General features: G+C 47.8%; 1 protein-coding gene across 1 annotated transcript; it reads left to right on the top strand.

Annotated features, from left to right (window-relative positions):
- The first annotated feature begins 1517 nt into the window (after window positions 1-1517).
- On the top strand, window positions 1518-26629 carry MDC1 (mediator of DNA damage checkpoint 1). The gene is made up of 14 exons (XM_060239176.1): window positions 1518-1679; window positions 3563-4036; window positions 7331-7424; window positions 9385-11171; window positions 12698-12793; window positions 13344-13421; window positions 14825-15325; window positions 17303-17370; window positions 17494-18063; window positions 18475-18600; window positions 20268-20450; window positions 24941-25069; window positions 25408-25518; window positions 26018-26629. The coding sequence occupies exons 1-14, from the start codon at window positions 1544-1546 to the stop codon at window positions 26276-26278; spliced, it is 4614 nt and encodes a 1537-aa protein (XP_060095159.1). The 5' UTR covers window positions 1518-1543; the 3' UTR covers window positions 26279-26629.
- Window positions 26630-26813: the final 184 nt, after the last annotated feature.

Genomic DNA, 26813 nt, shown 5'->3' on the forward strand with positions numbered 1-26813 from the left:
CTGCACCCTTCTTAAATCTTCATTCGCGAAGTCAAGCCGAGAGAGAGAGAGAGAGAAAGTGTATCATCCAGTTTTAGGAAGGCAGATATTTTTTAAAGCAATCAACTTTGTTTTAGGTCAGGGGTGGCCAAACTTGCTTAACGTAAGAGCCACACAGAATGAACGTCAGATGTCTGAGAGCCTCAAGACATGAACGCCAGATGTTTGAGAGCTGCAAGAAGGCAGGTAGGCAGGCAATAGATAGAGGAGGTAGAGGTGGAAAGAAAGCAACTTTAAACTCATTCTCCAAGCTGCTGGCTTGCCTAGCTTGGAAAAGTGATTTAAAGAGACACATGCCTTCTCCAAGCCAGCCAACAGGGCGGTGGAGGCTTCGAGTGCCACAGGATATGTGTGAAAGAGCCACATGTGGCTCCTCAGCCGCAGTTTGCCCACTCCTGTTTTTGGTAACACTGACCGATTTAATTTTAACAGCGCCGCATATGTAACTTCCGCCACACTACTGTGGCATGCACAGAATTCCTATTGGAACCGGACGTTAAAGTTGCACGGGCGTCTCTCCTACAGAGCCTTAAGATTTATCTTTATGGTCTTGGGGCGGGGCGTATGCTTGGGGTTGGGGTAGAATACGACGCGACTTACACTTCTCTAGCATTTTCCTCTCTATGATCTTCTTGCCTCGACGACATTGGCCCTGCAACGAGAAAAGAACGACCGTTTACTGCCCGGTCGACCAATCAACAATCGATAAAGGAATAAGCCAACCAGGAGAAGGAGTTTTTTGCAAGTGACAGCAGAGTTGGCCAACGGAAAGCGCTCTTTTAAGAGAGGCGGGACGCCGGAAAGAAACGGCGAGCGTTTACTTTTTGGCTGTTGCTGGGGGGTGGGCAGGGCAGGGTGAAGCGACTACTCCCGCCCCCCTCCAGGTACAGGGCAAAGCAAGGAGGTTTCCTAAGCTGATTTTGGTGCTTTTAGGGGCGCAAGAAGAGCAGGTGATGGATTTAAGCATTAAATGGGCATGCACTTTTAGAAAAGCTGGTTAGTAAGATGGTGTCATTTTGGAAAAGATTTGGGACCAGAAAGTTAGGGTATCAGTATCGGCATACCCGCGGGAAGTCTCTCGGGGCCCGGAATAATGAACATATAGAGTAAGTGCAGTCGAGTTGTGGAAAGAAGGGTTTCCTTAAAGCATGCAAGTTTAGAAACAGAAAAAGAAGTTTTGGCGCCTGAAAACAGTAACATACATATTATCGTGCAACTTGCAAGCTTTTGGGAAGCAGAGTCCAGTTTATCTGCATTATCGTCTGCCACAGCACGCTTGCTGGTTTTTGTCCCTTGTGTTGTTGCAACAGATTAACAGGGCTATTTTCTCTGGAATGTTATCTTTTCTCTTTTCTCTTTAATATTTTATTCAGATTGTATAAGATACAGGAAATGAAAAGTGGGAATTAAGTTTTGATAATGAGTTTTATGGATAAGCTGATTATTTTTTTAAAAAAGTCTGTTTGCTTTGGTTCTCCCAAATATTATCTTTTTTTATTGCAGAATGGACCAAACTCAGCTGTTGGATTGGCATGAGGAGAGCGATCCTGAAGATCCTTCTGGGGCTGGGGATGCTGGGGAGAGCCCCAAGCCCGTGGGGCGCCTTCACCTTCTGAGCAGCAAGTACGGGCCTGAGAAGGGTACGGTTGCCCCTGAGATTTATATCATAAACTCTCGTCTTTTCACCACATGATGGCAATTAGATTGGTTTGAGGCTGTATAGTTGGGACCAGGGCTTTTTTGGTTGAAAAAGCCCAGCAGGAACTCATTTGCATATTAGGCCACACCCCCTGATATCACCATTGTTTCACACAAGGCTTTTTTGTAGAAAAGGCTTAGCATGAACTCATTTGCATATGAGGCCACACCCCCTGATGCCAAGCTAGCCAGAACTGCGTTCCTAGGGTAGAAACAAGGTACATATGGTTTTTTATGCTCAAGTCTTGGGGTCTGGTGGCAAAACTGCCTTTCTAAGCTATGGAAAACTGTTGAAAAATGTCTCTCGGGGACCAATAATTTTTGAGAGTGGTTCACAGTGGATATCAAGAAGATCTGTGGGCTAGATCATCAGCAAAGGTGAACAAGATATACCATCAAGGCTTTAGTCCTGTGCTGAGCCAGTTTGGTGTAGTGGTTAAGTGTGCAGACTCTTATCTGGGAGAACCAGGTTTGATTCCTCACTCCTCCACTTGCACCTGCTGGAATGGCCTTGGGTCAGCCATAGCTGTGGCAGAGGTTGTCCTTGAAAGGGCAGCTGCTGTGAGAGCCCTATCAGCCCCATCCACTTCACAGGGTGTCTGTTGTGGGGGAGGAGGAGAAAGGAGATTGTGAGCCACTCTGAGATTCGGAGTGGAGGGTGGGGTATAAATCCAATTTCTTCTCTTTCTCCTCTTCTTTCTTCTCCTCCTCCTCCTTTCTCCTTTAGAGGGTAGACAGATGATAACTGGAAAGAGGGATCTTCTTCGTGGTGGCACCCTATTTATGGAATGCCTTTATTTCAACCTGAAATCTGATTCTTCTTTACTTCTCTGCAAATCTACTATGCACTGTTGTTAATGCTGTGGCCTTTAAAAAGGTCTGCTTTTCCTGTCTTTTTATTTTGTAATGTCTGGTCTGATGAAAAATTCAGAGGAACTCGGAAGCTTGTGTATTGGGATGTTACTGGGTTGACCCTAATTAAGGTATTATGCAAACTGTGTTCTTAGTTCTCTAGGAGACACTGGCGTATAGGTGCCAGATGAAAACTCCTCCCTTCCTAAGCTTTTAAACTTCTGTTTTGTTGTTGCTTTCACTTTTATTTAACTGCTTCTTTATGTATTGTTTCTCTGCTGTTTCTTTTGTTGATGATTATAATTGGAAAAAGTCTTTTTTTTAAATTTTTATTGTATTTATTAATCTGCTTCATGTTGGACTTTATTTTTACTTGTGAGCTGCTTTGGAGATTTTATATGTCAAAACAAGAAGTAAATGATTAAATAAGTTGAAGTGTATGGCGTGAATGTTCTTCTTTATTCAGTATGAAGCTGAATAAATTAGTTGCCATACATATTTTGATGAACATTTGACAGAATGCCCCTATAGACCTGCCTTGGGAGCAGTTTTTGGTCTGCAGATCATCTTCCTACTTTCCCAGATGTATGTAACCCACTACCATGGGATAAAAGATGGGGATTTTTGAGCGGGGGGGGGGGGGGAGTCCCTGGTCTTTTTGAGGCTTGGTGAATTACATTAAAAATCTTTCAATTTCTTATTTTCCCCAAATTTTGTGCAGGTAGTTATAAACCTGCTAGAAAAAGTTGAAAGGCTGCAGGGAAGAGGAAGACACAATATGAAGATGGTGTTAACAATAAGACAGTTTTAAGGTCATTAATTCATAGCTTTGCTGTATTTTGGAAGCAATTTGATGGCACGTAATAGGGCACAGTTATATACCAGTCTGGGATGAGAGCAGAATAAATCAGTTAATTTGGAAACCAGGGACATCTGGGTTCTTTTAACCTAATGATTCTTTCTTCCCCTCCAGATTTTTGGATCTACCTGGGGAAGAATGTCATTGGCCGGCTTGAAAGCTGCCAGATCTGCTTGCCCGCCTCTTCCATTTCAAAGGCTCACGCTGTCATCGAGGTCCCCTCGCCTGATGGACCCCACCTTTTGTATGATCAGGAGAGCCTGAACCGGACCCGGCGCCAGCGTATGGTGTTGCTTCCTCATGTCCGCTACAGCCTTCAGGATGGGGACACCTTGCTCTTTGGAGATGTGGGATGCCAGTACTTCATCCTTGACCCCGAGGGAGGCACTGAATCCCCAAATGACTCTTTGGAGGTGCCGCCCACCCAGGCAAGAATGGATGCCAATGCCCTGGTCATTGAGGAGACACCTGTGCCAGGGAGGAAGATGGGCTTTGGGTGTCTCCTGGTCCAGGATTCGGACAAGGAGGAGGAAGGCGAAGAAGTGGTGAATGGGGCAGGCAAGATGCTGCATCTCCCAGTGGATGATGGTGAGTGGGGAACCGCGAAAGGGGAGGTGATCGCTATTGGGCCTCTTGCAGGTCCACACCCCATGATGTTATTGTAGTTCAGTGATTGTCAAGCATTCAATGACGAGTCAGGTGGATACAAAACTACGTTTATTGATAAACCGATACTTTCTCCTTGAACAGGTTCTTGAGAGGGATGCTAAGAATACATTGATACAATACTTTTAAGGCATACTTCAAAGGGTTCCCAAAGATGGGGGCAAGGGATGCGCTCTAACACATAAACTATCATAAATATCTACATTCTCACAATGTTATCAGTATCTCGTCCTTGCTTTCCCCAGATGTTTCACACTCCCAGACAGGAATGTATGGGAAGGTGCTGATTACTCTTTCTTGTCAGTTTCGTTTCTCTCTACGCTACTTCAAAAGCAATAAAGCAAGGAGGGGGAGGGGGAAAGAATAACAGAGTTAACATACTTGGGACCTCCATGATATTTCACAGACCTGCTTTATGGAGGACCCTAAAACAATTAATTACCAGTGAAATTCTACCATGCTTGACAATGATACTCACTCCACCATTGGTGGGGGAGCCATATTCACAATTATCATCCAAATTATCAACCAAAATTATCAACCAAAAGAGACGCCTTTACTTCCATTCCTGTCATAAGGCCTGCACCTGAAGGAGCTTTGCAGTCCACCTGTTCCTCTAGTGATGGCTTTTTCAAGGCGGGAACCATCTGCCAACCACAAGCCCCACCTCCAAGGTCCCTGCTTATTTTCCTGAAACATGGGACAGGTGCCACATTGGGAAAAAGTGATCAGAAGAACTACTGAGTTAATATCATTTTTGTAGATCCAATTGCATTAGAAATGGAGGCACAGAAAATTGCACAACATGTTCTGAGTTGTAGAATTTAATTTCCTGAGCATCATGGCTTTTGTTTAAAAAGGAAACATCAGGTTTCTAGTCCTTATGAAAGTATGCGGGCCACATGTCCTGAAATCTCAGTAGTCATTAGATTATAGCAGAGTAAGATCATCAGTGGCAGAGTGTTGTGCCCTCTGTAGCTTTTTACTCGTCTAGAACCTGAGTATGGCATGCAAAACACAATAAAATTATGCAGATCTTCACAGTTTGCATCCTTTCTATTGACTGGTTCTGTTGGTGCAGAATTTGGTTTTAGCACAGAATCTGCAAAGCTTCGATGCTGAACCAGATGGGTGGCTTACAGGTGGGGTCTGTGAGTTCTCCGAGGATCACCCAGCAGCTTGCGTGTTACTACCTTGCTAGATCAGGGGAATGCGGTAGACATAGTTTATCTTGATTTCAGTAAGGCTTTTGATAAGGTCCCACATACTGTCCTTGTTGATAAGTTGGAAAAATGTACTAGTTTGGATCCTGTTACTATAAGATGGATCTGTAACTGGTTGACAGATTGCACCCAAAGAGCGCTTGTTAATGGTTCCTCAACCTCTCGGAGAAGAGTGATAAATGTCTTGTTTACCATCTTTATTAATGATTTGAATGAAGGAATAGAGGGAATGCTTATTAAATTTGCAGATGATACTAAATTGGGAGGGGTCACAGATGCAGTCAAAGAAAGAGATAGGATACAAGATGATCTTGACAGTCTGGAAAACTGGACTAAAACCAATAAAATGAGGGATAAATGTAAAGTTCTGCATTTAGGCATGAAAAAGCATATGCATCATTATAGGATGGGAGAGTATGTGTGGAAAGGATCTAGGGTTCTTAGTGGAACATACACTGAACGTGTGACAACAGTGTGTTGTGGTAGTTAAAAAGGCAAATTCAGTTTTGGGCTGTATCAACAGAAGTATAGTGTCCAGAATATGTGAAGTGATGGTATTGCTTTGCTCTGCTCTGATTAGGCCTCACCTAGAGTATGTGTATTGGGCACCACAATTTAGGAAGATGATGATGATATTGGATTTATACTCCGACTCTCAGAGCAACTCACAATCTCCTTAATCTTCATCCCCCACAACAGATGCCCTGTGAGGTGGGTGGGTCTGAGAGGACTCTCACAGCAGAACCCCAAATGCATCTCCAACTAAAAAAGGGTCCAAGCAAGTAGGCGTGAAAAACCTCAGCTTGAGACCCTGGAGAGCTGCTACCAGTCTGAGTAGACAATACTGACTTTGATAGACCGAGGGTCTGATTCAGTATAAGGCAGCTTCATATGTTCATAGTTTCTTTTTGCTTCTACGAGTTATGAGGAGGGGCAGGAAGCATGTTTAAGAACATAAGAGAAGCCATGTTGGATCAGACCTATGGCTCATCTGGTCCAACACTCTGTCATGCAGCAACCATAAAACCAGGTGCCATTGGGAGGTCCACTCCTACTGTCCCCCCCCCCCCAAGCACCAAGAATACAGAGCATCACTTGCCCCAGACAGAGTGCCATCTGTACACTGTGGCTAATAGCCACTGAAGGACCTCTGCTCCATATGTTTATCCAATCCCCTCTTGAAGCCGTCTATGCTTGTAGCCACCGCCACCTCCTGTGGCAGTGAATTCCATGTGTTAATCACTCTTTGGGTGTTTCTGGAGATCTACCTCCATGTGAGAACTAGGACTGTGTCAGACTAAGGATCAGAGAGATCCAGATTTGAACCCTCACATTGCCACGGAAGCTCACCCAGTCAGGCTCTCTCAGCCTAACTTACCTTATAGGAGAACAAAGTCTGAGTCCAGAAGCACCTTTTAAGACCTCTGTGTTTATGCGCCCACGATCACACTTTGTTGGTCATAAAGGTGCCCGTGGATTCAAACTTTGTTCTGCTGCTTCAGAGCAGCATGGTTGCCCCCCCCCCCCTCAAATTTACCTCACAGAGTTATTGCTATGAAGATAAAATGGAAAAGGGGAAGAATGATATAGTAAGTCACTTTGGGTTCTCGCTGTGGATAAAAGTAAGGTATAAATGTCTAAATAAAAAATGTAGAGTGCAAAACGCCCTCTCTAGAACAATGGGAAGTCCTGTTCTCTCATCCCGCTGGCTTCTCCCGTTCACAAGGCATTGCTCATGTGGAAGTTGTAAGTTAACCTTCAAAACTATATTTTGAAACTCACTTTTGAATTTGTTTTAGATCTGTGTATGTATGTGGTTCCTGTGCATGCACACTTTTTCAGATACCTAAAGAAGTGTGTGTGCACATGAAAGCCTATATTCAAAATAAAACATCTTTGGTCTTAAAAGTGCCACTGAACTCAAACTTTGTTCTGCTGTTTGAGACATACATGGCTGCACCCTGAACCTGATTTTATCTGTCTTTCTTTCTAGGGTCTGATTCCTCGCTCAAACACAATGCCAGAGGACACTGCAGTGTGGCCTCCTCCATGTTCTCTTCGCCCTCCCCTACTATTGTACCTGAAAGGTATGTTTTTGTTCTAATTGTTTGCTTGGGGAGGGGGTTTATGAGTCTGAGCTATGGTCTTTCTTGCAAAAGGAGTTGTTAATGTGTGTGAGTTGAAGGAGGGATTGCAGTTATCCTTGGAGAGCCATAAACTCATCCATGGTTTATGGCCTTGATAACTAGGAGTGGAACTTGTATGTTGAGGAGCAGTATACCTTTGCAGTGCAGAGGCTTGGGTTGGAACTAGTGTTCCCTCTAAGCTGAGTTAGCGTGAGCTAGCTCACAGATTTTTAGCCTCCAGCTCACACATTTTTGTCTTACCTCAGGAAGGATGACCTCGAGAGCATACTAATTTAGGCAGTAGCTCACAACTTTAATGCCTGTAGAAGAAGAATTGCAGATTTATACCCCGCCCTTCTCTCTGAATCAGAGACTCAGAGCGGCTTGCAATCTCTTTTATCTTCTCCCCCCACAACAGACACTATGTGAGGTGGGTGGGGCTGAGAGGGCTCTCACAGCAGCTGTCCTTTCAAGGACAACTCCTATGAGAGCTATGGCTAACCCAAGGCCATTCCAGCAGGTGCAAGTGGAGGAGTGAGGAATCAAGCCCGGTTCTCCCAGATAAGAGTCCATGCACTTAACAACTACGCCAAACTGGCTTACAAACTAGAAGTTTTGCTCACAAGGCTCTGCAGCTTAGAGAGAACATTGGTTGGGATAACCAACAAAAATGTTTTTCTGTGTGAAGTTTGTGTCTAGTATCACCTTTAAGACTAACAAAGTTTAATTCTGGGTATAAGCTTTTATGTGCAAGCATGCTTCTTCAGATAACAAAAGTTTACACCCAGAATTAAATTTTGTTGATCTTAAACGTGCCACTGGACTCAAACTTGCTTCAGACCAATATGGTTACCCACCTGAAGCTGGTTTTGTGTGTGTGCGTCTGAGCTTTTCAGGCACATCATAATGGTCTGTGTAACATGATGTATTGAGATAGATGGACTGGCAGCTTGATTCAGCTTCACAGTAAATATATTCTTGCATAGCAGTTATTTAAACCTCTTGGATAGTCAGGCGTGTTGGAATCTACTCCCAGTCTACATGTGGATCTCTGAGAGTAACTCAGAATAGATTTTCCTGGCAGAACATAGGTGCAAGGATAAAGCAGTGCAATGGCTTGGGTGTTGACTGGTTGCACTCTTAAGATGTTTCCAGTTGAGATGCTGGCTTCTAGGATTTGGGATACTGCTGTTGCAAGGAATTTGCTCCTGCCTGTGGGCTTGCTTCTGCGCTTTCCAGAATGGCTGCTTCACTTGAACGTTGATCACCTGCTCACTTTTAAGTCTGCAGTGCTCTATTCTCCTAAGTGAAGGAACATCAGTCCATCTACCTTAATGCCTTCTATGCTCTGCTGGTCTGGGGTCTCAGCGGAGGACTTTTTCAGCCCTGACATTTGGCAGTTTTTTAATTGGAGGTGCTGGAAACGGAAATCTGCACGCTTGTGCTCTTGCCACCACCTAAGCTAAGGTTTTTGCCATCTGAATGTTTATGAGGGACTTGTGTAGAAGCTGAAGTGGAAGCAGCACTGCCTTCCCGGAACAGAATTTGCATTTGCGTCTCCCTTTAGTGCTCTGGTGATGGAATGTGCATTGATATCATGGCTGAGTTTTCAAGGCGAGAGACATTCAGAGGTGGTTTGCCATTGCTTGCCTCTGCATAGTGACCCTGGACTTCCATCCAAGTACTGACGAGGGCTGAGCCTGCTTAGCTACCAAAGTCTGATGAGATCAGGCCATCCTAGGCGCACTTGCTGTGCGTTTATGCCTTCCTAGAGTCATAGTGAACTCAGTGGAATTGTTGCTTTTCTTTGGTAGCCTGTAATTGTCTCAGTATGCCACTAGAGGGTGCTGGTTTATAAGGATCTAGTGTTCTTCCTCTGCTCTCTTAATTTTTTTTTCTGCTTGTGATTTGTGTCCTACAGTGATGAAGAAAGTGGGGAGCCCTCAGAAAGCAGCCTGCCTTGTCCCTCCTTGCGCCTGTGCTATGAGAACGAGGAGGCTGAGCTGCGTTCTGTAGCGAACGGCTCTGTTACCCATCTGAACCAGGAAACACATCCTCTCCAGCCAGGAAGTACGGAGGCGAAAGTTTCTCCAGACTCCAGTGGACAACCAGTTGTTAAAGACCAGGATGCTGCTGCAGATCCCAGCCTCACGGACTTCCACCTGGACAGTGATACAGATATGGAAGATGACGATGGGGTGGGTACCACTTCTGAAAGACCTTCAATGGACAGCATTGCCCTAGAACTGGGCAGCGACACAGACGCAGAAGAACCCACAGTCACCCCTCTGAACCAGGAAACACATCCTATCCAGCCAGGAAATACGGAGATGAAAGTTTCTCCAGACTCCAGAGGACAACCAGTTGTTAAAGACCAGGATGCCACTACAGATCCCAGCCTCACGAACTTCTACCTGGACAGTGATACTGATAGGGAAGATGAAGATGGGGTGGGTACCACTTCTGAAAGACCCTCTGTGAAGGACAGCCTTACCCTAGAACTGGGCAGCGACACAGACACAGAGGAACCCACGGTGGTGAATCCAAGTGTTGGCTCTGTAGACAATGGACAGTTAGCAAATGATATTGACAGTGATACAGACATAGAGGAGGCAGAGGAGAACCCAAGCGTTTTGAGCTCCAAGGCCCACCGGGTCACCAACAACAGGGACAATGACATAGATGTGAAGGGGGCAGCGGACAATGCAGGTGTTGAATCTTCTGGAGACAGGGAGTCCAGTCTCCATTGCAAGGACAGCCGCAAAGGCAAGGAAAGGGCAGATGGCAATCCAGAAGGCCATCGGCCTCACAAAGTGGACAGGGACACAGATGTGGAAGCAGCAGAGAATCCAGGCACGGGTTCTAAGACACAGCCGCCTCTAGAAAATGAGGATGACACAGATGTGGAAGAGCTGTCCCTTGGGGCAGAGAATCGAGAAGGAGCTCTGAAGGATCCCGAGGCTTCTAGGGACAGTGATACAGATGTGGAGGTGACTGAGCCAGAGAGGTTATGTGGGGCCAGTCCCCACAGTCCCCAGCCTACGAGAAATGAAGACAGCGGTGGAGCGGTGATGGAGCTCAAGGGGACGGGGCTGCAGCAGAAGGGCCACCTGGTGGAAGGGGCAAGGGAAATAAAGGATGCCAGTGTTGAACCCCCCGAGGGTTATGGAGTTGCTGGTGAACAGTCTAGGTGCTTGGACGGGAAGGAACCCGCTGCAGGCACCCAGATTGTAGAGCAGCCAGGCTCCATGCCTCAAAATCAACACCTGCTTGCTATTTCTGTGGATAGTGATACAGATGTGGAGGAAGCCCCTGAGAGTCCAAAGGTGAGCTCAAAGGAAAATTGCGCAGTCACTGACTGCGGCCCTGGTGGAGGAAACGGAGGTGACGGCTCTGGGGATCTAGAGGCTGGACCCAGGGAAGAGGACAGCGATACAGATCTGGAAGTGGCTTCTCCGTCCCCCAAGACCCTTGTGGCTCATGATAGCGATACGGATGTGGAAGCAGAAACCTTGGCTTTGCCAAGGAAACCCTTGGAAGAACAAGATACCCAGCTGGTGTCCATGAGACCATCAGTGGACAGGGAGGAAGAGGCTAGCTCTGCAGCAGGGTTGAGGGCCTGTCATGGTCCTTGCAAAGAGGATGAAGATACTGACGTTGAAGGCAACGAGTCCTGCCCAGGAGATGAGAGCAACACCGATGAGGAAGGTAAAAAGAGAAAGGGTGGTGGGCTTTGTTTCCTCTACTAGAAGACCTCCCAAGCCAAGGATCTTAGAAGACTATTTACAGGTCAAATCCTGTGATCTGGTTGGGCAAACAAGATCAATGCGATTGTGGGGTGGAGGCTGGACTCAGGTCTGGGGGCTCTGGGTTCAGATTCCTCCTCTTGCCATAAAGCTTGCTGGGTGGCCTTGGGCAAGTCACTTTCCTCCTTTCCACCTTAGTGGTGGTTAGCGCTGTCAAGTCACAGGGTTTTTAAGGGAAGAGACCTTCAGAGGTGGTTTGCCATTGCTTGCCTCTGCATCTTGACCCTGGCATTCCTTGGAGGTCTCCCATCCAAATGCTAGCCTGGGCTGACCCTGCTTAGCTCTGAGACCTGATAAGATTGGGCAAGCCTGGGCTATCCAGGTCAAGGCCACTTTCCATCTTAACTTTTTCTCAGTTTGGTGTAGTGGTTAAGTGTGCGGACTCTTATCTGGGAGAATTGGATTTGATTCCCCACTCCTCCACTTACTGGGAGGGAGCTGCTGGGATGGCTTTGGGTCAGCCGTAGCTCTGGCAGAGGTTGTCCTTGACAGGGCAGCTGCTGTGGGAGCTCTCTCAGCCCCACCCACCTCACAGGGTGTATGTTGTGGGAGAAGAAGATAAAGTTGCTTGGAGACTGAATCAGAGAGAAGGGCAGGGTATAAATCTATGGACTTCTTCTTCCACCTTGACCATCACAGGATGGTTGTGGGGATAATGTGAGGAAAGGAAAGTGAGGTTTGCTGCTCTGAACTCCTTGGAAGAAGGGTGGGATACTAATATGCTAGACAGAAAGGGTTGCATTGTAGCAGGTACATATCAGGGATGTTGCACTAACCTGGCTACTGAGAACTGGGCAGCGGTGATGCCTGGGCAATAGTCTGTTCTGCCATGACATCATGCAAAGGCTTCATAGGGGAGGTTGAAATGCTTGGGGCTCTTTAGCTTGGAGAAACGTCGACTGCGGGGTGACATGATAGAGGTTTACAAGATTATGCATGGGATGGAGAAGGTAGAGAAAGAAGTACTTTTCTCTTTCTCACAATACAAGAACTCGTGGGCATTCGATGAAATTGCTGAGCAGTCGGGTTAAAACAGATAAAAGGAGGTTCTTCTTCACCCAAAGGGTGATTAACATGTGGAATTCACTGCCACAGGAGGTGGTGGCGGCTACAAGCATAGACAGCTTCAAGAGGGGGTTAGATAAAAATATGGAGCAGAAATCCATCAGTGGCTATTAGCCACAGTGTGTGTGTATGTGTGTGTGTGTGTATATATATATAATTTTTTTTAAATTTATTTATTTTGGCCATTGTGTGACCAGGAGCACAGAGTGTTGGACTGGATGGGCCATTGGCCTGATCCAACATGGTTTCTCCTATGTTCTTATGGGAAGTGCTTTTTAGAGGTTGGCAGCAGCAGTGCATCCTGGAATATAAAGGCCATTTGCTTTCTCTGTTACACTTTTACTCCCCATTCTGTTCTCCCAGATGATTCCGACCTGGCTCTCCAGGCAACACAGTGCTACCTGCCCATCAAGACCTCCTCTTCCAAGGCTGAAAAGGCTAGGGATACCACAGCAGCAGGTAAGGAACTTCACAGGCCTCCTGAGCCCTCCGAAAGAGGGCGTGTGAAATTGGAAGGACCCAGATTCAGATGAAGAGCAGAGGCCTCTTGAGTATGCTTGGAGGAAAAACAGGGTCGAAATGTGTTAGGCTGAGGGAGTGAACCTTGGGAAATTATGGTAGTCTTCTGTGGGGGTGGCTGTCTATAAAGCATTACATAGTGGCAGTGTCCCTTTGTCGCTGTGTCATGGAACAAGAGTAGGGGTAATCCTGCTTTTCAAGGGATTTAGTATATTAGGGGATCACACACCTTGAGAGAATAATAAAAGAATCTGGGATGGGGCAGGGTTAGGACAGAAATACCAAAAACTTCTCAAAATGAAGCAAGAGGAAGAAAGAGGATCTTGGAGTGTGAGAGAGGATTGTGGATGATACCTTGTGCTTCAGCAGGAATTGGGATAAAATGCTTTTCATTTCTTTCTCTTAAATTTTCTTTTTAAATTAGACACACCCCCCCTTTGTGCTCCCAGAACTGGGCCAGGCTAATGCAAGGTTCTCCTTTCCCTTGCAGGCTCCAGATGTGCCCTGGAAGAGGAGGCTACTCAGGCATTTGTCTTCCGATCCCCCTCGAGTTTCCCGCCTGGGAAAAGTGAGTGAATTTGACCTTCAGGGCCGGTTCTGCTAAACAGAGGTGCCAACTGAAGTCGGTTTGTTGGGAAGGTGTAGCTTGTATTTTTGAACCGTTCCCCATTTTTGATTCTGCTAATTCGTAGGTGACCATTTTAGGCACCGATTGGAATGACCTCAAATTTCTTATTTGGACACCTCTTTCACATTAAAGCTACCTGTGGACTCCTTGTTTGGCTGATCTCTGTCTCTCTACTACTTAGGATATTACGGAAAGCACAAGAGTAGGTCCCTGATACTCTCCAGGAGTGCAGATTCCATTGAACTGCTACTTCTTGCTGGGCCTGTGCCCAGTGGGACGCCCAGGACTGTGTCCCCGCCACATGTAGGCCGGTGTGGCTCCCAAGCTGTGCCACCAGTGGCAGCATTGCCCACATGGCTCCTGGGCTGCAGTGGTATGCCTGTTTGTCTCCTGGGCTGCGTTGGCGGGGGCGTGCCCAACGTGTCTCTTGGGCTGCACTGCTGGAAGCCTGCCCGGCACTGCTTTTGCCTCGCCCAGTGTGGAGCTTCAGGCTGCACTGCCACTGCTGCTGGACACAGCACTAAACACCACCACTGCCAAAGGCATGTGTGCAGAGAACACTACTTTGCTTTTCAAGGGATTTAAACCCCACCATGTATTTTTTTTATTTCAGATTTTTCTGCAAACCTGGGGCGTTTGCAGGAAAATTTGCTGAAAAAATCTGTTTAGCTTAAATGTAGCCCTTATCCTCAGATTTAGCTATCCACAGAGGGGCTGCAATACAGATAAAGATATAACATCCAGCTGGAACAGCAGAATAGTTAAACTTAATACAAAACAGAATAGGCAGCCATCCATTTTATTAAACAGATTACCATCTAAAGATCAATAGCACCTTGAATGTTTCTTAGTATTTTATGGTTTTATGTTTTTTATGTTTTAATTGTATTTTTCGTTTCATGTGTTTCATGTTCATACATTAATATGTAAGCCGCCCTGAGCCTGCTTTGGCAGGGAGGGCGGGATATAAATTGAAATAAATAAATCCAGGTGCGGTAGTGGTGTTGGTCTGAAGCAGCAGAACAAGGTTTGAGTCCAGTGGCATCTTTAAAACCAATAAAGTTGGTCAGCTGTATCTGAGGAAGTCTGCCTGCACAGAGAAGTATCCACCCTTGGCCTTTGGGAAGGGGCCATGGCTCAGTGGTAGAGCATCTGTTTTGCATGCAAAAGGACTCGGGTTCAATCCCCAGCATCTCCAATTAAAAGGGTTAGATAGGAGGTGATGCGAAAGCTCTCGGTCTGAGACTCTGGAATGCCACTGCTAGTCTGAGTAGGCCTGGCTCGACTAATGGGCTGACTGACTGAGACAGCTTTCTGTGTTCATGTCCCTTCTCTTCTCATAGCTTGCAGCTCTCCCTTGAAAGATGACGATCCAGATATCTATATGCTAGAAGCCACTCAGCCCTTCTGCAAGGGGTCTGCAACACTCTCAGAGGAGCCCACACAGGCCTTCATTGTTGAAGAAGAGGAAGATATAGAACTGGTTGGCCAGCAACCTCTTGAAAGGGAACGCCTCTCTGAACAGGCTACGCAGCCTGCAGTTCCAATATCAGCCATTAGAGGTCAGGATTCTGGCACCCCAGAAGGTGCAACCGAACTCCGGGCCACAGAAGTGTCTTGTCCTGAGCCAGTCTCACAACCAGCAGATGGCGCCGCTGCAGAGGAGCCCCACAAAGAAGAGGAAATTCAACCACTCCCTTCAGCGCAAGTTCCCCCTACTGTGGACAGTCAACCCTTGGCACTGCCTGGGGTAGAGAAGGCTTCTGGGAGTGAGGAGCAGACGTGTGTGGCATCCCCTGAAGGCGGAGTCACTGTAGAACCATCACAGCCCCAGGGAGGGGCAGGTGAGCAACAGAGATGCCCTGGGGGTAGGGAGAGTATGTTGTTCTCTTTAATGCCAGCTGCTATGTCAATGGATGTGCACAGAGCTTCTTCTTTTCTTTTTTTTGGTGCAAAAAGCCTAGCAGGATTTGCATATTAGGCCACACCCCCTGATGTCACTATTGTCTCACACAGGGCTTTTTTTGTTAAAAAAAGCCCAGCAGGAACTCATTTGCATAATGGGCCACTCTCTCGACACCAAGCCAGCTGCAACTGCGTTCCTGCTCAAAAAAAGCCCTGGATGTGTAGTTTGGCCCTGAGAGGTGGAGACATGCATCCTTCTGAAAGCGTCAGCTGACCACCTATTTAGGGGAACTTGTCCACCCAGCTTGGTTTACCTCAAACTGCATCAATTTCCTGCCCTAAGAGCCAGGGAGACAGAGTGGTTATCGCTGTGAGCTCCAGAGGAAAGGCACATTTGAAAAAAAAATACAGATTTGGGTTACGCAGGGAGGATTTCTCAGGTATTGGATGCCCCATGTACCTGCCAATTCCACAACAAGTGTGCTGATTCTCAAAGTGATCTCTGCAATCCATGTAAAAAACTGGCCCAGGTGATTAGTGGAACCAGTGGGAATGGGAGTGAGGCTTTGAATAAGAACAGTGTTCCCTCTATACCTTGTGGCTAATAGCCACTGATGGACCTCTGCTCCATATGTTTATCCAATCCCCTCTTGAAGCTGTCTGTGCCTGTAGCCACTACCACTTCCTGTGGCAGTGAATTCCACATATTAATTACTCTTTGGATGAAGAGATTCATGTGTAGCAATCCTATCCAGTCACTCTGCTTTCATTTTCTTAATGGATATGACTTTTCATGCTGCCCGTCTCTGTGACAGAGCAACACAGGAGTCTTCCAACCAACTCCATCTTGAAGGTGCCACATTGAAGTGTGCCATTGCCAGCATTCCATCATGGTCCTTCTAAAATTCTAGTATCGTAAGCCAGAAAATCGTAAGCCTAGGATGTGGCTGGGCAGATAGGCCCATGCTTAAGTTGTTTGTGGGGGGGTGGGGTAACTAGGACTGGGAGGGAGCAAAGTTACCCCAGAGATGTCATTGAATATATCCCTTTTCCCCTTAAAAAGAATCTTTGCCATTCACCTCTGTGTACAGTATCCTTACTGGAATTCCTGCAGAGCGATTCCCCCCAAGTACGTACACACCGTGGTCCTTGCAGTCTATAAATACTTGTATGCTGTGTGTGACTTTCTGTGGTATTTTATTCAGAATGTTTTAATGTCTTTAAATTAATGTATTTTTATTGTTGTACATCTCCCAGAGCCTGGCTTTGGCTGGGATGAGGCATTAAATCTAATAAATGAATAAATAAATGTTGCTAGTCTGTATACACAAAGAGCCGTTTCCTGAGGTCCTGTCACACCACTTAATGCTGAGTGTGATGGTTGGTCCTTCTAGATCTATAGTGTCTGATCTGCTGGCAAGGGCTCTCAAGCAGAGAAAGAACTTTCTCAGCATCTTCTCCTTCCCTTTTAACTGGAGATGCCAGGGAGTGAACTGGAGACCTTGCTTGTTGTAATGCTGGGTATTTTTCTACTTTATTGAGAGCTTGCAAATCTGGGAGGCTCAAATCCATTTTTTTTTTTGTAAAAAAAGAGTTGGATTTAGAGATACTTGTGGGGTTTTTGGAATTGAGGTTTATTTCTTGAACCACTGTGGGGCACAGTGGTTGCTGGAGGTCTTTTGTTCCTTGTGGTCTTCTGTTACTCGTACTGGAGTTAAGCACATAAAAGCTTTGCTGAAAGCTCTGCTGGGATCAGATACTGGTCCATCTTGTCACGCAGTGGCCAACAGTGGGGCATAAAAGCCAAGACCCTTCCCTGATGTTGCTTCCTGACACTGATGTTTGGTTTATTGCCTCTGAATGCAGAGGTTTCCTTTGGTCAATGTCATTCACTTTGCGCTGTTTGCTTCTTGTAGGCTGCATTGAAAGTGGGCCAAAAGAAAGGCGCTCCAAGCTGGCAGGAGATGCAAGGGATGCTGAACAGGTGAGAATGGAGTGGTCTCTTCTCTTGCATGAATAGATGCTGCTGCTTTGAGTTGGTGGGGGATGCCCTGAGTGTCCTGCCTCCAGGCTCAGCCCGATAGGCCTTGTCCCTCTCCTGTTGCAGCTGCCACAGTGTGCCACCGACGAGCCTTCCAAACCAGTGGCTTTGGTCTCCGAGCGGCGGCGCAGCCTGCGGTCCTCAACAGCCTCCTCCCCATCTCCCCTGCCAGAAGGAAGCAGCAGCCGTCATGGTGGCCGGGGAAGATCTGCAGCCCCTGCCAGCTCCAGTGAGCCAGCGGCTGTCCCGGCCAGGCGTCGGGGGCTGCGGCAGCTCAGCAATCCCATGCAGTACATGGGGGAGCCAAAGAGGAAGGTGGAAGAACCCAAGGCAGAGAAGGCAAGCCCTGGCAAGACACCTGGCAAGGGGGAGCCAGCAAGTCAGGGCAGACTCAGGCGCTCGCAGCGGAACTCTGCCTCGAAACCCGAGGAAGAAACAGCAATAGCTGCCAGCAGCCTGGGGACCAAGGAGCCCACAAGGTCCAGGAAACGGAGAGCAGCAGCTGCCACCACTGAGTCTATGGAAGAAAGGCAGCTGAAACATCATAGGACTCGGTCCAGCAGGCAGTCAAGGGGCGCTTCAGAGATGACAACACTGAGCCCAAAGGATTCTGGGAAAGACACCAAAGCTGGGCAGGTGTGTGGAAGTTGAGGCGGAACCAGTATGTGTGGTGCAGGGGGCAAACGTTTGTTTTGTTGTGGTTGCTCTGCTTAGGCAACTGTGCTGTTTTCTGACAGGCAGTGTGTGTGCATGTGAAAGATTATACCCAGAATTAAACTTTGTTGGTCTTAAAGGTGCCACTGGACTCAGACTTTGTTCCAGAATTTTATTGTGAGTCGTCTTGTACTTGTCATGTACCTGAGCTTCTATTATTTATGTTTCTGTCCTGATTTTCTTCATGGGACCAGAGGTGACATATGTAAGATTTCCAGGTGGCTTCTCATCCAGGTCCTGGCCAGGCCCACTTCTGCTTAGTTACAGGAAGGTCGATGCATCATGTGTCTTCCAACCACCCCTTGCTCTCTCTTCTGTCACCCCTTTCCCCAGGAGTCTGCAGTGTTCACTCCGTCTTCAGGGAGGAGGCTGCGGCGGCAGAGCCTAGAAAGCAAGCCTACGGGAACAACCCGGAGCAGATCCCACAGTTCGGCAGCCTCTGCCACGCCTGCACCGAAGGTACCACATGTGTGGAGACAGAGGCTGGAATTGGGGTGGGGTGGGGTTAGTTGGGCCATGCTGGCAATGAAATTTGGGGAAGGGGTCCTGGGGTGAGGAGCCTTTAGCGAGCTCCCTTGACTTAGAAAGTGGACCATGTGCAACTGGAGAACCCGTGTTTTGTGGCTGCAGACCTTTTTGGGTCCTCTATTCACAGCCAGAATGGTAGTACAGTTTGGAGCGGTGCCCCCTGGTGAGATTGGGGCCCTGGGAAATGCCAACTGGAAAGCTGTCTTGGTGGGGCTGGCCACACCAGCAAGTGGGTCTGATAGGGATGTGGGGACCAGTGTTCCCTCTAAGCTGAGTTATTGTGAGCTAGCTCACAGATTTTTAGCCTCCAGCTCACACATTTGTCTTAGTCAGGAAGGATGGCCCCAGAGCATACTAATTTATGCAGTAGCTCACAACTTTAATACCAGTTGCTCACAAAGTAGAATTTTTGCTCACAAGACTCTGCAGCTTACAGGAAACTTTGGTGGGGACTTTATGCTCTAGGGACAAATATGGATGCTGAGATAGCTAAAGTTCCCATCTCCCCTCTAGCTAATACCTCAATGGTCGTATTCCCTTGGTGGAGAAAGAGGGAGGGGGAAAAGTACTACTTTGCATAATACATAATTAGCATATAGAACTCATTGCCACAACATGTGGGCATATCCTCTGGCTCAGGAATTAGGTAAATTCATGATGGTTAAAACTGCTAGTGGCTACTGGCAGGGGCAGCAGTTGGAGAGGACTCCTGGCCTTTTTGTGGTCTTCCCCGATTGGTTTAACTGGGAAAGGGGGATGCTGAACCAGGTGGGTCTATTGAAGAAGAAAAGTGGGTCTTATACCCCACCCTTCACTACGTGAAGCAGTCTTGGAGTGTCTTACAGTTGTTTTCCCTTCCTCTCCTCACAACAGGCACCTTGTGAAGCAGGTAGGGCTGAGATAATTCTGAGAGAACTGTGACTGGCCCAAGGTCACCCAGCTGGCTTCATGTTGAGAAGTGGGGGAGCAAACCTGGTTCTATAGATTAGAGTCCTGCTGCTCTTAACCACTACAGCAAACTGCCTCTCAGACCCAATTGGTCTGATCCAGCAGGGCTGTCTCTTAGGTCCTTATCCAGACTTTGGGAGATAACTGTATCATTGCACTTCCCATCATTTCAGCCTTGTACAAAGAGAAAGACTGCTGATTTGTTGGAATGGCAGTTTCCCCATGTGTGGTTTTAGAGATTTAGGCGATACTATCATGTTTCTTTTCTAACGCCCGTGTTTGGATAAGAACCCCAATTCCTGGATCTTTGCATGCAATGGCAATGAAACGGACACAACAGATCCCTGTATCTTTACTGTATTAGGAGCTGTGAGGATGGGGACATAAATAATTGCTTAATGTTTTATACTAATATTGCTTTATAATAGATTATTGTATTTTATGATGTTAATATGTTGTTAGCTGCCCTGAGCCTGTTCACAGGGAGGGCAGGATACAAATAGAAATAAATAAATAACAGGAGAGCAACTGCAAAACGATACAAGAAACACTTGATAGAAATATTAGCCAAATGGCTCTGCGGAAAGGCACGGTGCATTTGTTCACTGGACAACTTTCTTTTTCTTCCCCTCTCCTCCCTCCCCTTGCAGGTGCTGTTCACGGGGGTGATCGATGAGGAGGGGGAGCAGGTGGTCACAGAACTGGGGGGCTCTTTGGCAGAGTCTGTCTTCGATTGCACCCACCTTGTGACAGACCGTGTGCGCCGCACAGTCAAATTTCTGTGTGCTCTGGCTCGAGGCATTCCCATTGTTACCCTTGACTGGCTGGAGAAGGTGAGTTCCTTCCCTTGCACCTTCCTCTCCCCCCCTCCCACTGTGATCCATTGGAGCTGGGGATGGGACCGGTCCAGTCTGCAGCTAGTGATCCAGGAGCCAGAAGTCTTTGTTGCCACCCTACCCACTCTTTTCATGTTTGGCCAGTCTTTAAGGCAGCCTTTCCAGACTGGGTACACTAATAGACAGCAAGACAGGTTTATTCTTATTTTTTTGGCCAGCCATCTTATCTCTGCAGTTCTGTTGCTGCTTTTAGTGACGTCATTGTAAAAAGGAAATGTTAGTCCCCTGTGCAAGCACCAGTTGTTTCTGACTCTGGGGTGAGGTCACATCATGATGTTTTCACAGCAGACTTTTTTTACAGGGTGGTTTGCCATTGCCTTCCCCAGTCATCTACGCTTTCCCCCCAGCAAGCTGGGTACTCATTTTACCAGTGATGGGTATAATCTTGTACACACCTGAGAAAAATGTGATGATTTTTTAAAATAAATTGCCTGCATGTTGTAAGAAATGATTGCTTAATGGCTGTTATGAGCCTAGAGTACCCACTGACAGAGGAGGTTGCACACTGCTGCTCTGTATGATACTGCTCTGGCTTTGCCTCCTTCCATTCATCCTTTTCTGTGTGTGGGTAATTCTGTTTCACCTCTGTATCAGATGTGACTGAATAATTTGTGTCCAGTGATCTTCTTTTGGAGGTTGCCTACCATGTCTCTGCATGAGTTGCTGCTGTGATCTTCCCCCTTTCCAAGTAGGAGTCTCACACATAATAGCTATTGCTGCGAAGGTGGTGGTGGTGGGGACCAATATTCCTTCTAAGCCTTGGGAGCAGAAATTCTACTTTGTGAGCTACTGGCATGAAAGTTGTGAGCTACTGCATTAATGGAGGCCGCAGCAGGATGGGCATTGGAGCACCCAAGGCTTTTGATTCTGGGTGACTTCAATGTTCATGCCGATGACGTGACCTCCAATCAGGCGATGGACCTAGTGTCTTCCATGGCGACACTAGGACTCTCCCAAGTAGTTACGACACCCACTCACCAGGCCGGTCACATGTTAGACTTGATCTTCGCGTCGGGAGTTTTAGTGAACGATCTTGCTTCCATAGCAGTGCCATGGTCGGATCACTATGCCCTCAAGGCTCGTGTGGACGTCCCACCCCAACCCCGTTTAGGCGGCGAGCTTATTTTAGCTCGCCCGCGGAGCCTGATGGACCCGGAACGGTTCCTGACGGCTCTGCGGGATCCCTGGCCCCCTGGCGATTCCCTCGATGACCTGGTGGAGTCTTGGAATAATAGGCTCACCGGGGCCATCGATGAGATCGCGCCTAGGCGTCCTCTGCGCCCTCGTTCAAGGCCGACACCCTGGTATAACCAGGGGTTGCGGCGGTTGAAACGAGGACTCAGACGACTAGAGAGGCAATGGCGGCGTACCCGAGACGAAGCGACTCGAACATCTTATAGAGAGGTTATGAAGTCCTATGAGATGGCAGTAAAGGCCGCAAAGAAAACTTACTTTGCGGCCGAGATTGCGTCCGCAATTTCGCGCCCGGCACAACTGTTCAATACAATTCGGACCTTTACAACGCTGCCACAGGGCAGACCAAATTTTAATGAATTGGAAATTGGCTGTGAGGCTTTTGCGGATTTTTTTGCGGATAAAATCGCATCGCTCCGTTCCGACTTCCCTGCCATATTAGATACAGTTAGTGAACCTGAGGCTCCGTGCCTGTCTTCGGTTTGTGTCCTGGACGGCTTCGGCGCGCTCAGCCTGGAAGAAGTTGACAGGATCCTCCTATCTGCACGCCCAACAACTTGTAAATTGGACCCATGCCCCTCCTGGCTTATTAAGACCTGCCAGAGGGAGCTAAGATATCCTATACGGGATATCATAAATAGATCCCTACTGGAGGGACATTTTCCATCAGCGCTCAAAGAGGCGGTGGTCCGTCCCCTCTTGAAGAAAACAACGTTAGATCCGACCGAATTGGCACACTATCGGCTGGTATCGAATTTGCCCTTTTTGGGCAAACTTATAGAGAGGGCAGCGGCGTTGCAGCTACAGAGCTTCCTGGAGGATGCTTCTGTCCTTGACCCCTACCAGTCTGGTTTCCGCCCGGGCCACGGGATGGAGACGGTGCTGGTCGCCCTGGTGGATGACCTTCGGCGACATCTGGATCAAGGCGGCTCGGCGGTGCTGATGTTGTTGGACCTATCGGCAGCGTTCGATATGGTCGACCATCGGCTTCTGGCGTGCCGCCTTGCCGACGCAGGGATTCAGGGGTTGGCCTTGCAATGGCTTTCCTCTTTCCTTGACGGTCGGGGACAAAGGGTGGCGATTGGGGAGGAACTGTCCCGGAGACACACGCTTGATTGCGGGGTGCCTCAAGGGGCGGTGCTTTCCCCGATGTTATTTAACATCTATATGCGCCCCCTTGCCCAGATGGCCCGAGGGTATGGGCTGGGTTGCCATCAATATGCTGATGACACCCAGCTCTATCTGCTTATGGACGGCCGGCCCGCCTGCGCCCCAGAAAATCTGGACCGGGCGTTACAGGCAGTGGCTAGGTGGCTTAGGCTGAGCGGGCTGAAGCTGAACCCGGCGAAGACAGAGGTCCTTTGCTTGGGTCGCTGCGGCCCGGGAAGGGAAATCCCCCTGCCAGTTTTTGACGGCGCTCCGTTAACAGCGTCGGGCAGGGTCAAGAGCCTGGGGGTGCTGTTGGAGCCTTCATTGACGATGGAGGCTCAGATAGCAGCCACTGCCAAGTCCGCTTTTTTTCATCTTAGGCGGGCGAGGCAGTTGGCCCCCTTCCTGGAACGTGACGACCTGGCAACAGTGATTCATGCTACGGTCACCTCGAGGCTGGACTACTGTAATGCCCTCTACATGGGGCTACCCTTGTGTCGGACCTGGAAACTGCAGTTAGTGCAGAACGCTGCTGCCCGGCTGTTATTAGGGCTCCCAAGACGGGAGCACATTCGGCCGGGGCTCCAGGGTCTGCACTGGCTGCCAGTAATATTCCGAGTCCGGTACAAGGTGTTGGTCATTACCTTTAAAGCCCTATATGGCCTAGGACCTGCCTACCTTAGGGACCGTCTCTCCCCACACGTTCCCCAGAGAGTACTACGCTCAGGTTCACAAAACCTGTTGGTAGTCCCCGGGCCAAAGGAGGCCCGTCTAAAATCCACCAGGGATCGGGCCTTCTCAATAACGGCACCTTATTGGTGGAACCAGCTGCCGGAAGAGGTGCGGGCCCTGCGGGATCTAGGGCAATTCCGCAGGGCCTGTAAAACAGTCCTCTTCCGGCAGGCCTATGACATTAACTGACAATGGAAAATATCTTGGATGGAACAAAATGTATCTATAGGCCGCCGGTTTTATTCTATCTTGTTTTTATTAATTTATGGTTTCATTGTATTTTTAAATGTTTTAAACTGAAGTTGTTGAATTATTATGTTGTAAGCCGCCCTGAGACACTTAGGTGAGAAGGGCGGGGTATAAATCTTAATATAAATAAATAAATAAATAAATTAGTTTGCTCGGGGGCCATTTTTCCTGAGCTAAGACAAAAATGTGTGAGCCGGAGGCTAAAAAACTATGAGCTAGCTTACACTGACTCAGCTTAGAGGGAACACTGGTGGGGACTAATCTGAAGCAGAATAGTGTACAAGTGAAAGGTGCCATCCAGATTAAATTCATTTTAGAAGCCTCTGGTACTAGAAGCTTGGTAGACTTCACTCCGTAGCAGTGCTGGCATTGCTTCACAGTAGGGTTCCAAAGTTACTGAGTTACATGCTTGGAAATGTGATCAGGGCACTGGGTACAGAGCCCAGAGAAAGAGAGAGACAAAGACTGCTGATATGGGGAATTTGTCTTGTAATTTTGAAGATAATTGGATCAGTTTATATCTGAAGTTAGTTCATGGTACCAAGAAGAATAAGATGATATTGGATTTATATCTCACCCTATACTCTGAATCTGAGTCTCAGAGTGACTTACAATTCCCCACACACACAACAGACACCCTGTGAGGTAGGTGAGGCTGAGAGAGCTCTTTCAGCAGCTGTCCTTTCAAGGACAACCTCTGCCAGAGCTATGGCTGACCCAAGGCCATTCCAGCAGCTGCAAGTGGAGGGGTGGGGAATCAAGCCCGGTTCTCCCAGATAAGAGTCAGTACACTTAACCACTACACCAAACTGGCTCTTCAGATGGTGCATGGGAGCCTGTGTGGTGTAGTGGTTAAGAGGGGGGCACTCTAATCTAGAGCACTGGAGGTTCCCCACTCCTCCTCCACATGAGGCTGGCTGGGTGACCCTGAGCCACTCACCGTTCTCTCAGAGCTCAGCCGCCTCACATGATGCCTGTCATGGGGAGAGGAAGGGAAGGCGACTGCAAGCCGCTTTGAGACTCCTTAAGGTAGAGAAAAGTATTAAGAACAGAATTTTCACATCTCACTGCTTCCTTGCTTCTTTTCCCTTTTTTTCTCACAGAGCAAGCGAAACTCTTTCTTCTTGGCCCCAAACACCTTCCTTGTTCACGACCCTGAGCAGGAGAAGAACTTCCAGTTCAGCCTCACGCAGTCCCTGAAGAAGGCCCGGCAAAAGGGAGGCCTGCTTCAGGTGATACCTAACAAAGAAGCCCTCCCTCAAAATCACTCCCATAGACCCACAGAGCCTGGTTTGCATGAAAGAAAAAATGTCATCTTCTGTTTGAAACGATACACTTCATAATAATTAAGGGGGGAGATGAGTGTCAGATTATGTGCAGATTCCCAAAACACTGTGAGAGGTGGGGTTCACAGGTGTCCTCCTCTTTGTGGGGCTAGAGCTGCAAGCCTACAAGGGCTTAGAGCAGGAGCTCGAATGAGGACTCAGAGCAGCAAATTGTTTCACCCTTCCTGCTAAGAGTTAGCTGCCCTCTGCTGGTCACACAATGGACACGTCTCTTTGTCTTTCAGGGATACGAACTCCACGTCACTCCTAATGTCAAGCCAGAACCCGAGCACATGAGAGACATCATCAAATGCAGTGGGGGCACCTTCTTACCCAGAATGCCTCGAACCTACAAGGTGTGTGGAAGGGTGGTGTGTGTGGGAGGGACGGTGGCTCAGTGGTAGAGCATCTGCTTGGTAAGCAGAAGGTCCCAGGTTCAATCCCCAGCATCTTCAACTTAAAAGGGTCCAGGCAAATAGGTGTGAAATACCTTAGCTTGAGACCCTGGAGAGCTGCTGCCAGTCTGAGTAGACAATACTGACTTCAATGGACTGAGGGTTTGCAGACCCCCTATAATAAAGGGCACATTAGTAGAAACAATCAATTGGGGAAAAGACATGGGGGCAATGCTCCCTCTAAGCTGTGGAGTCTTGTGAGCAAAAACTTTACTTCGTGAGCTACAGTTGTGAGCTGTGGCATAAATCAGTTTGCTCTGGGGCCATCTTTTCTGAGCAAAGACAAAAATGTGTGAGCTGGAGGCTTAAAAACTGTGAGCTGGCTCACACTAACTCAGCTTAGAGGGAACACTGGTGGTGAGGTGACCTGGGGTCTGACTACATTTTAACCCTTCAAAAGGACAAACGTGTCATCATCTCGTGCCCTGAAGACCTGCCCCGGTGCAAAGCTGCGCAGGATGCCGGTGTCCCCCTCGCCAACTCGGAGTTCATTCTGACGGGCATTCTGCAGCAAAAGGCTGACCTGGACGCCCACCGTCTGGACAGAGAGGATTCCCCCTCCCTCGCCAGTCCTGCCACTTTCACGACGAGAGCCGGCAAGAGGAGAGCCACAGTGCTCACTGCCCCAGCGCCACCCAGCACAGCAAAGAGACGGCGCTGATGCCGCAACAGGGCTACAAACATGAACTCACTGCCATAAATTTGTAAATAGCATTTTTTTATACCTGTCAATAAATGCTGGGCATTAAAAAAAAAAGAAAAGAAAGATGACTGAGCAGGATATCAAGGAAGGAATTGTCCGGTGAGTGGAAGTGGTGGGTGGTTGTTATTTTGTTTTTTGAAGTTTGAACAAGTAGTTCCTGGCTATTAGTCAGTCTTGCCCTGTACTGGATTTAATTTTGACAGATTTAATGGTAGATTTAATTTGCTGTCCAGCAGTCTCAGCTTCGATGCCTTTTCTATATCTTACAGCTTAATAAACGAAAGCTTCCATTTTTGTTACAAAGAAAAAGCCATCTTTTATAGTTACGTTGGTTATTCCTGCTTGCGGTAACACACCAGAAGCAAGATGGCCCCAGAATGAAGCAAATATGCCTTCACCAGATACCAGGGCTGAGGGGTTGTGCCACGAATATGGAAGGTGCTGGCTCAGATCTCCTCTTTCCATGAAGTCAGCACATTCTCTCGGCATCTGT

This window comes from Heteronotia binoei, chromosome 5, assembly GCF_032191835.1.
Source record: "Heteronotia binoei isolate CCM8104 ecotype False Entrance Well chromosome 5, APGP_CSIRO_Hbin_v1, whole genome shotgun sequence".
Taxonomy (NCBI): domain Eukaryota; kingdom Metazoa; phylum Chordata; class Lepidosauria; order Squamata; family Gekkonidae; genus Heteronotia; species Heteronotia binoei.

Bases quoted from the DNA above. Each gene is read 5' to 3' on its own strand.
- MDC1 (XM_060239176.1), top strand. From the start codon at position 1,544: ATGGACCAAACTCAGCTGTTGGATTGGCATGAGGAGAGCGATCCTGAA. The intron at 4,037-7,330 runs GTGAGTGGGGAA...CTTTCTTTCTAG, and splicing joins GCATCTCCCAGTGGATGATG to GGTCTGATTCCTCGCTCAAA. The intron at 20,451-24,940 runs GTGAGTTCCTTC...TTTTTCTCACAG, and splicing joins CCCTTGACTGGCTGGAGAAG to AGCAAGCGAAACTCTTTCTT.